The sequence below is a fragment of the Benincasa hispida genome, chromosome 1, assembly GCF_009727055.1.
Source record: "Benincasa hispida cultivar B227 chromosome 1, ASM972705v1, whole genome shotgun sequence".
NCBI lineage: Eukaryota > Viridiplantae > Streptophyta > Magnoliopsida > Cucurbitales > Cucurbitaceae > Benincasa > Benincasa hispida.
This window is the reverse complement of record NC_052349.1, coordinates 36,524,375-36,534,027: the sequence shown is the minus strand read 5'-3', so window position 1 is coordinate 36,534,027 and position 9,653 is coordinate 36,524,375. Positions and strand designations below refer to the sequence as shown.

Genomic DNA, 9,653 nt, shown 5'->3' with positions numbered 1-9,653 from the left:
AAATTCTTATAGTGGGTTCTAAGCATATACTCTAGTTAGTCTGTGATATTCAACTATATATTCATATAGTTTGGATATACAATTCCTTATATGTATATTTTATTATTTAAATATAGTTGAATATGAACTAGTTGTTTCGATTAGGTTAGATTTATATTTCAAATTATATGAGGTACAACATAGACAAGTGTGATATCATGCATACATATTGGTTTCGAGTTATCTATTTTAGATGAAAGAAAATTTGATATACTCACGTTGATGTTATATATAAACATACAATATTTAAATATCTAACATACTTTATATAGCGCAACATACATACAAAATTAAAAATAAAAAAAAATAAATAAATAAAAAAAGGCACATACAATATATACCTAAATATATATGTGACACATGTAGCGTGCTAATTAATTAAGGAACGATAAACCTATAATAATATATCGAATCAACTTAAAACAGTTTTTTTATGCACAGACATACATAATAGTATTTACATATCTAACATACCATATATACCTCGGTAAATTAAAACAAAAAATATACCTATTATATATACACTTGGATATTTGTGTCACACATATATATTGAACACCTAAATGTACCCCAATGTTACACGAAATCAATGGATCCATCACTAACCCATAGCAATATTCAGTAAAAAAACACCTACGGTATATAAAGACATTTCTGAACAAGAACTCTAAAGCTAAGGGAAATTCGACTTTTTTCTTCATTTCCATTAACTTTAACAGTTTCAAATCTAGGCATTGCCCTTGTTATATATTAAAAAACAAACCCATTTTTCCACACATTGGCTGAGAAATCCGATCGTCTTCCCCATCGTGTTCACAACTCTCCAATGATAAATAGAGTAAAATTATTAAATTAAATTAGACGAAAACATAGAGCTCCAAAAAATGTAGGGCAAAAACCACTAGGGAGGGTGTCAAGGCCACTAGAAGTGATCGACAACAACGCACGGTGGTGGAGGCAAGGATCATGATCGGAGGATAGCGACAGAATATTGATAATGAAAATGAAAAAAAATGGAAAACTGCCAAGAGTGAAGAAAAAAGAAAGGGACGATGCCGAGGCGAAGAAGAAAATAGTATGAAAAAGATGAAAGACTCATTTATCGTGAATGAATCGATGAAAAAAGATGGAGAAGATGAAACAACGACCTATAGTTAAGGCATTGTTAATCATGGAATATTTAATGAAAATGTTGTTATGAAAAGGAGGGCTCATTAATGACATAAAAACGAATATAATAAAAAAAAATGGTAAAAGTGTCCAAAATTATCCCTAGAAGTCTTGAATGAAAATTTTCAAATTAAAATATATTTATGAAAATATATGGCTCTAACGGGATTTTTTTTTAAAAAAAATCTCTTATTTAAATTTAATATTATCATTAACGTGCATTATTTACTATTTTATATTTTAGGTCTATTATTTTATTAGGTCAATTAAGTAAAAGATAATTCATGGAAAGATTCTAGTGATTGGTCATCGTTAAATAATTATTTTTTTCTTATCAAAAAATCTAATTAAGTTCTAAAGAAATGCCAGGTGAGAGAAATACAATCCCTCGCGAGATCATTATTATAGATAAAGATATGTTATTCTAACTAATGTTATTATGAAAATCATCTAGTTCAAAGATCTTGATATTCATTGTTTTATTATAATATTAGGATTTTATTGTATAATCATAAAGTTAAAGCTTTCTAGGTGGCACATTTCCTTAGTAATATTCCTTCTAGAAAGTTGGAGCAAAAAAAAAAAAAAAAAAAAAACTGTCTACAAAGGAGGATTATTGACTTTATCACAATTAGAGATTATTTAGCTTGCCTAGTTCTGATTTATATTACTCTCTACACTATATGTAATTTTTATGTTGCCTCCCTTGTAGGCTCAGTAAATTGTTTTATTCCCATTTCATATGCTTGTGCTAATTGGGAACTTTTTAAATGACGAGAGAGTTTCAATTAAGTATTTCAAATTTGAGAGTTGTTGTGAGATTTTGCAGGATGAAAAACAGTTGCTAAAAATTAGCAAATAAATGTCCATACTCACCCTAAATCACCCAAAACCACGTATAAAAAACGAGTTCCAATTGATGTTTCAAGTTTGAAAGTTGTTGTTAGATAAAAAAAAACTAGCAAACAAAGGTTCATATTCACCCTAAATCACCTAAAACACTTAGAAAAATGTGTCCCATAATCTAAAATGTTTTTTTTTTCAAAAAAAAAAAAAAAAAAAATTCCTAACATCTTGTATACCACCCAAAATCACTTAAAAATAGTTTTTCTGAAAAACAAACCAAAATAAATCCAACCAACAACAATGTTTGTAACTGATCTTAATGGAAAATAAACCCAAACAACAACTTTTGCAACTGATGTCATGAAAAATAAACCCAACAATAATTTTTACAAGTGAGGTCAATTGAGACTAAACCCAACTAACAACAAAATTCACAAGAAGCAAGCTAAAATAAACCCAATGAACTTCTACAAATAAAAAAACTCAATAAAAATTAGGGGTGTTTAGCTTATCAATATGAGTTGAGTTGAGTTATATAATATATCAACTCAATGTTTGGCCTACTAACTTTAAATATTGGTAGAGTTGAGTTGACATATTTTACCAACTCATCCCAACTCTTCATTATTCTAATGTTTTCAATAGCTCCACCTATGACCACTTACAGCGACTATTGTTGTTACATTGCGAGAACCAACTCCGAACTTCGACAACCACCTCCAATGACAACTTCGACGACCAACTCCGTGCTTTGACAACCACCTCGGATGACAACTCCAACGACCAATTCCGAGCCCCAAGAACTACTTTCGCGCGACCAACTCCGACAACCAATTCTAGGCTTCGGCAACCACCTCTAATGACAACTTCAGTAACCCAACTCCTACGATCACCTTCGCGTGACTAACTCCGACGATCAATTTCAAGCTTTAGCAACTACTTTCAATAACAAACTCCGATAACTAACTCTGACAACCAACTCCGATTACAAACTTCTACGAAAATTATCTTCGATGATCAACTTCGAGCGAACAACTTTGACAACTAACTTTGAATTTCGACAACCACCTCCGATAACAAACTCCAGCAACCAACTCCAATGTCACCTTGACCAACTTAAGGCTCTAATTGCGATAGAAAATTATATTTGATAATCTTAAATTATGTTGTAGGGTTGTTAATTACGTAAATAATAGTATTTTGTCTACGTTAAGTGTGATGTTTATACATAGAAATTTGTAAAATATTTTTATTTAATTGAATTCACATATCAAATAAATGTTAAAAATATTTGAAAAAAATATGTAATAGATAACAAAAAAAGTCATCAATGGATATTTTTTTAGTAGAATATTTTCTAGCAAGAATTAGTGAAAAATGAAGAATTGTTCTCTAATGATCCTCAAAATTTGGAGAAATTGAAAGTGAAATTGTTGAAGAAATGTGGTGGCATTATATTGGCTACTAAGATGACGGGAGAGATTCAATTCAAAAAATTCTTGATAGCATAAAAATACATAGCAACAACGAGAGAAAAATAAAAAGAAGAAGATGAAATTAAAAAAAAAATGGAATCAAAAGTTTTATTTTCTCTTTAGTGTCTCAATTTATTTAATCATATTTATGTAAAAGAAAATGTAGTGAATCATTGTTATTCATTATAAAAAAAAAAAGGTGGGGGTGAAGAAAAGCTTTAAAAAGTAAAAGAAAAAAAATTACAAATCATATTTTATTGAAACAAAATCGGATAAAATTATTAAATTAAAAATTTTCAAAATAAATATAGTAATAATAAAAAGAGATTATTTAAAATTTTAAAAACGTACTAAACATATGAAGTCAATTCTATCCCACGATGGAAGAAATAACTGGACTCACAAATATATGAACCGTTTGAAGGTGCTGCCATTCGAAGTTGCCGCCGCTGGGGAAGAATCGCCGCGTGGAAGGTGCTGTCGAAGAAGAATCGAACGCGAGAGAGAGGCACTGCTCTTCTTTTCCTTCAATTTAGGTTTTATTTAACTAATGGCCATAGGGACATTTTTCCTTCCATTTGTCTTCCCCCCCCACCAAAAAAAAAAAAAAAAAAAGCTTCTTCCCTCTAAAATGTATCATATTTTTGTCAATTTCCCATGACTTTAGGCTTATCTCTGAGGACCCTTAAAAACCAGGCGAAAATCACTGTTGGAAACGGCAGATTTCGGAGTTCTATACATCAAATCAAACATCCTTTGCATTCCCATGGCTCCCTTGACCATGAATCTTTTACCCTCTTCTCTAAACTCTCCCGCTCACGTTACGCCCACCAACTGTTCGACGAAATTCCCCTTAAAGATATCTCACACTACAATCGTCTTCTCTTCGATTTCTCTCGCAACGATCATAATCGAGAAGCTTTGCATCTCTTCAAGGACCTTCACTCGTCAGGGTTGGCTGTTGATGGGTCCACTCTGTCCTGTGCTTTGAAGGTCTGCGGAGTTTTGTTCGATCAAGTTGTGGGAAGACAGGTGCACTGTCAATCTTTGAAATCTGGGTTTCTGGAAGATGTCAGCGTTGGTACTGCTCTTGTTGATATGTATATGAAAACGGAAGATTTTGAAGATGGCAGAGGAGTCTTTGATGAAATGGGTATAAAAAATGTTGTGTCATGGACTTCATTGATGGCTGGATATGCACGCAATGGGTTGAACGATGAAGCTATACATTTGATTAATCAAATGCAGATGGAGGGTGTGAAGCCAAACGACTTTACTTTTGCAACTGTTCTTGGATCTTTGGCTGATGAGAGTAGGATTGAGGGAGGAGCTCAAGTTCATGCCATGATAGTAAAGAATGGGTTTGAGTTAACCACATCTGTATGCAATTCTTTGACATGTATGTATCTAAAATCTGAAATGGTTGGAGATGCTGAAGCTGTTTTTGATAGTATGCTTGTTAGAGATCCAGTCACTTGGAACATTATGATTGCTGGTTATGCAGCCATTGGGTTTGATTTAGAAGGCTTTGAAATGTTTCATCGAATGAGACTTGCAGGTGTTAAGCTCAGCCATACTGTAATTTGTACTGTTCTAAAGCTATGCTCTCACCAGAGGGAATTGAGTTTCATCAAACAGCTGCATTGTGGGGTGGTGAAAAATGGCTATGAATTTGATCACAATGTCAGAACAGCACTCCTGGTCACTTACAGCAAGTGCAGCTCAGTGGATGAAGCTTTCAAGTTGTTCTCCATGGTGGATGGGGCTCATAATGTTGTAACCTGGACAGCCATGATTGGTGGGTTTGTGCAGAATAACAACAACGAGAAGGCGGTTGATTTATTTCGTCGAATGAATAGGGAAGGCATAAGACCAAACCATTTCACCTACTCCACGGTCCTTGCAGGTAAACCTTCTTCATTACTTGGCCAACTTCATGCACAAATCATTAAAGCTGATTATGAGAAAGTACCTTCAGTAGCTACTGCTCTTTTAGATGCATACATTAAGACGGGGAATGTCGTTGAGAGTGCACAAGTTTTTTATTCTATTGATGCGAAGGATATTGTTGCATGGTCAGCCATGTTAAGCGGTTTAGCTCAAACAGGAGATTTTGAAAAGGCTATGGAAGTATTCATTCAATTGGTGAAAGAGGGAGTGAAACCAAATGAGTACACCTTTTCTAGTGTCATCAATGCATGCTCATCCCCTGCAGCAACAGTAGAACATGGTAAACAAATTCATGCAACTGCAGTGAAATCAGGAAAGAGTAATGCTTTATGTGTAAGCAGTTCTTTGCTCACAATGTACTCCAAAAGAGGTAATATTGAGAGTGCAAATAAGGTTTTCAGTAGACAAGAGGAGAAAGATATAGTTTCATGGAACTCAATGATCACTGGATATGCCCAACATGGTGATGCCAAGAAAGCTCTTGAGGTATTTCAAGTTATGCGAAACCAAGGATTACCAATGGATGATGTAACATTCATTGGAGTTCTTACTGCTTGTACTCATGCAGGCTTAGTGGAAGAAGGTGAAAAGTACTTCAATATTATGATCAATGATTGCCATATTGATCAAACAATAGAGCATTATTCATGCATGGTTGATCTATACAGTCGAGCCGGAATGTTCGACAAAGCTATGGGCATCATGAATGAAATGCCATTTCCTGCTAGTCCAACAATGTGGCGGACTCTGCTGGCGGCCTGTCGTGTTCACCGTAATCTAGAGTTCGGAAAACTTGCTGCAGAAAAGCTCATCTCACTTCAGCCGAACGACTCGGCCGCATATGTCCTGTTATCCAACATCCATGCTGTGGCTGGCAATTGGCAAGAGAGAGCCCAGGTGAGGAAACTGATGGATGATAGGAAGGTGAAGAAGGAAGCTGGGTGCAGCTGGATTGAGGTAAAAAACAGGATTTTCTCATTCTTGGCCGGTGATGTTTCACATCCATTTTCTGATGTTCTTTATGCGAAACTTGAAGAGCTAAGTATTAAGCTAAAAGATATGGGTTATCAGCCAGATACAAATTATGTTCTTCATGATGTAGAAGAGGAACATAAAGAAGCCATTCTCTCTCAACATAGTGAGAGACTAGCAATTGCTTATGGATTGATTGCTCTTCCACCTGGAGCTCCAATTCAGATTGTGAAAAATCTAAGAATTTGTGGAGATTGTCACACTGTAATTGAGTTAATATCGTTGATTGAAGAGAGAGCTTTGATTGTCAGAGATTCAAACCGGTTCCACCATTTCAAAGGAGGAGTTTGCTCTTGTGGGGGTTATTGGTAATTACCATTTTGGGTTAAATTATCATTTTTGTCCCTTTTGTTTTTTTTTTAAATTTTAATCCTTGTACTTTTAATTATTCGATTTTAATCCTAGAATTTCAATAAATCGTCCATAGAGGGCCTAATTCAATTCATTAAAAAAAATAAAATAAAATTGGGGCACTTTCTGATAACCTCCTTTGAGTAGGGGAGACTTTATTATATTGAGAAAATTCTATTTACTTTTGAAGGAAGAGGAAAAGTACCTACCTTCTAAAAGTCCATTTTTCCGAATACAGTGCTTACTAGCCACTCGTATCTAGAATTGAAAAGCCAATAGAAATTTTTTATAAGGGGAAGATCTTGAAGAAGGAAGTCATTTGATTTGTGGAGATTAAGTTGAATGTTTCTTCTCTCCAAAGAACTTGGCAGTTTTTGAGATCATCCTCAGTGTTGCATAGTGTTATTTCTAGTTTGGCATAGATAAATTTGCCCGGTTCTCCCATTGCTGGTCTGAGAGTGCATTTGGGATGGCTCTTGAAAATGATAATTTCTATTTGAAATCACTTTTCTCATTTTAGAAGAATTACTGATCATTTCTAGTGGAATGTTCTTTAGATTTTGAAAATCACTTTTGATTTTCTAACAAGATACCATTCATTAAATTTTTCAAAGTGCTTTGTTAATTTTATATATTATTGAATAAATTAGAGTACATAATTAACCTTTTACAAGGTGAATATAGGGGTGGACAACAAAACCGCTTAAATCGAACCGATTTGCAAAACCAAACCGATTTATAAGAAAAACCGAAAAAATCGGTTCGATGCGGTTCGCGGACTGTTAAAACCGAATTTAAATGGTTCGGTTCGGTTCCAAGTTTGAAAATCGGTTTCTAAATCGAACCGAACTGTTTAAATATAAATATATAAAATATTAATAAAAAGATAAAATATTCCCTTCAGTTCCCTCGTGCTCGTTCGACGTTCGGCGTTCCCCTTTGCTTTCGTTTCTTCTTTAGGGTTTGTTTGTGGCCGTCGCACCTGTGAGTCCGTGAGCCTGATGTCTGAGTCAATTCTTCACTTTCGTTTCTTTCTTTCTTCTTTAGGGTTTGTAGCTACCGCACCCGCCACCCGCAGCCAGCCCGGCGAGCCCGCAGCCGTTATTTGTCAGCCAGCAGTTCAGGCGACTTTCCAGTTCAGTTTGAGTCCATTAGCCAACATTTCAGGCGACTTTCTAGTTCAGTTCGTCTTCGACTTGTCACTCTTCATTTCAGCTTCAGTTTGAGTTCGAGTTCGAGGCTTCATCTTCAAGTTCCAAATCATTTATAGTCTTCATCTTTGAGTTCGAGTCCCAGTCTTCGTCTTCGTCTTCGTTTTCGAGTTCGAAATCGAGGTTTCATCTTCCCTCAGTCCTCATCTGATTTAGATTTCAGGTAAATAAAAAAAATTTGTTAAGTAGCTACTAAAATTGTGTAAATCTTTATCTGTTGAGTGTATCAAAAAATGAGGACGTTAGATCTGATCGGGCATTCAGGCCTATTGAACATAAGGTAGACCTACTGAAATTGTGTAAATCTTTATTTTAGATTAGGGATTTGATATGTTTTAGCACAAAAAGACATAAACTTTAATAGCTAATTAAAAATCATTGGAAAGAGGAGAGATTTGATATTGTTGATGTTGTTGTTGTTGGTTGTTGTTGTGTTTGAACTTTGATCTATCAAATGAATGAAGGATCAACAATTCGTGAATTCAATGAAATATTTGAATTTTTAGTTTAATTAAATGATTTTCTTTGATGGTAATAAGTTTTCTCTCTATTTTTCCCTTTATAGGTACCATCACAATGAGCTTGTGCTTCAGAGATTTTCCATTTTGATTTTGAAGATTTGGATGAAGATGATTCGCAAAGTGTGGATTTAGAAGTTGATATTTACTTACTGGAGCCTTGTGTTAAACGTGAGGATAACTTTGATATCTTAGATTGGTGGAAGGGAAATTCTTCTAGATATAAGATTCTTAGCAAAATTGCACGAAATCTTTTAGCAGTTTCGGTATCCACAGTTGCTTTTGAGTCTGCATTCAGCACTAGTGGGAGAGTAATTGATCCTTTTCGTACCTCATTATCTCCAACCACTATTGAGGCACTTGTGCACAAAACTGGTTACGTTCTGAACAAATTAGCATTGGTTTACGACAATACTTGGAGGAAATTGAAGATGAAGAGGAAGGTTCGTATATTCTAAACATATTTATATATATATTTTAACATATTTATTCATATATTTATTATAGTAACTACTAACAAGTTTATGGTTTGTTTCTTAATCTTTATAACGGGATTGAACGGAGCGGCAAATGCAAAAAATAAGGAGAAGGAGAATCATGATTGACAAGCGAACAAATTTGTTTGTATTGATTGAACTTTTAAAATTCAGCACTAGTGTTTAGCTTGTTATTTGCTTTTATGTGACTTAGACTTTAGTTGTTTGAAATTTGTGTATTGTGTACTTTGGAGAACTTTTTAGTTTTTAACTTTTTATTGTAGTCATTTGGATTGATATGTTTTTATGAGTTATTGTGGATTGATATTTGAGAAATTTGTGTATTGTGTACTTTTGACATGTTCTTATTGTGGATTGATATTTAAATTATGTTTAGAGTATAAAAAAAGAGAATATACAAATTTCAAAAAAATGAACAAGGAAAATAAAAGGCAATTTAAATTATGTAAAAAATTTGTAAAATAACAAAAAAAGGAAGAAGGAAAATAAAAGGCAAGAGAGAGTGGAAGGAAGAAGGAAAATAAATGACAGAAGAAAAAAAAAGTTTAAAAGAGGCAAAAAAAA

General features: G+C 33.9%; 1 protein-coding gene across 3 annotated transcripts; it reads left to right on the top strand.

Annotated features, from left to right (window-relative positions):
- The first annotated feature begins 3,901 nt into the window (after nt 1-3,901).
- On the top strand, nt 3,902-9,339 carry LOC120070318 (pentatricopeptide repeat-containing protein At2g27610). Of its 3 annotated transcripts, none has more exons than XM_039022243.1 (2): nt 3,902-6,820; nt 8,640-9,339. In XM_039022243.1, the coding sequence occupies exons 1-2, from the start codon at nt 4,188-4,190 to the stop codon at nt 8,725-8,727; spliced, it is 2,721 nt and encodes a 906-aa protein (XP_038878171.1). In that variant the 5' UTR covers nt 3,902-4,187; the 3' UTR covers nt 8,728-9,339. The 3 variants fall into 3 exon arrangements, with proteins under 3 accessions (XP_038878171.1, XP_038878170.1, XP_038878172.1); XM_039022242.1 differs by lacking the exon at nt 8,640-9,339 and adding an exon at nt 7,911-8,148; XM_039022244.1 differs by lacking the exon at nt 8,640-9,339 and having other exon boundaries at nt 3,902-6,976.
- The last annotated feature ends 314 nt before the right edge of the window (nt 9,340-9,653 follow it).

Coding starts and splice junctions, on each gene's coding strand:
- LOC120070318 (XM_039022242.1), top strand. CDS start 4,188: ATGACTTTAGGCTTATCTCTGAGGACCCTTAAAAACCAGGCGAAAATC. Junction 6,821..7,910: donor TGCTCTTGTGGGGGTTATTG/GTAATTACCATT, acceptor TTTCTTCTTTAG/GGTTTGTAGCTACCGCACCC.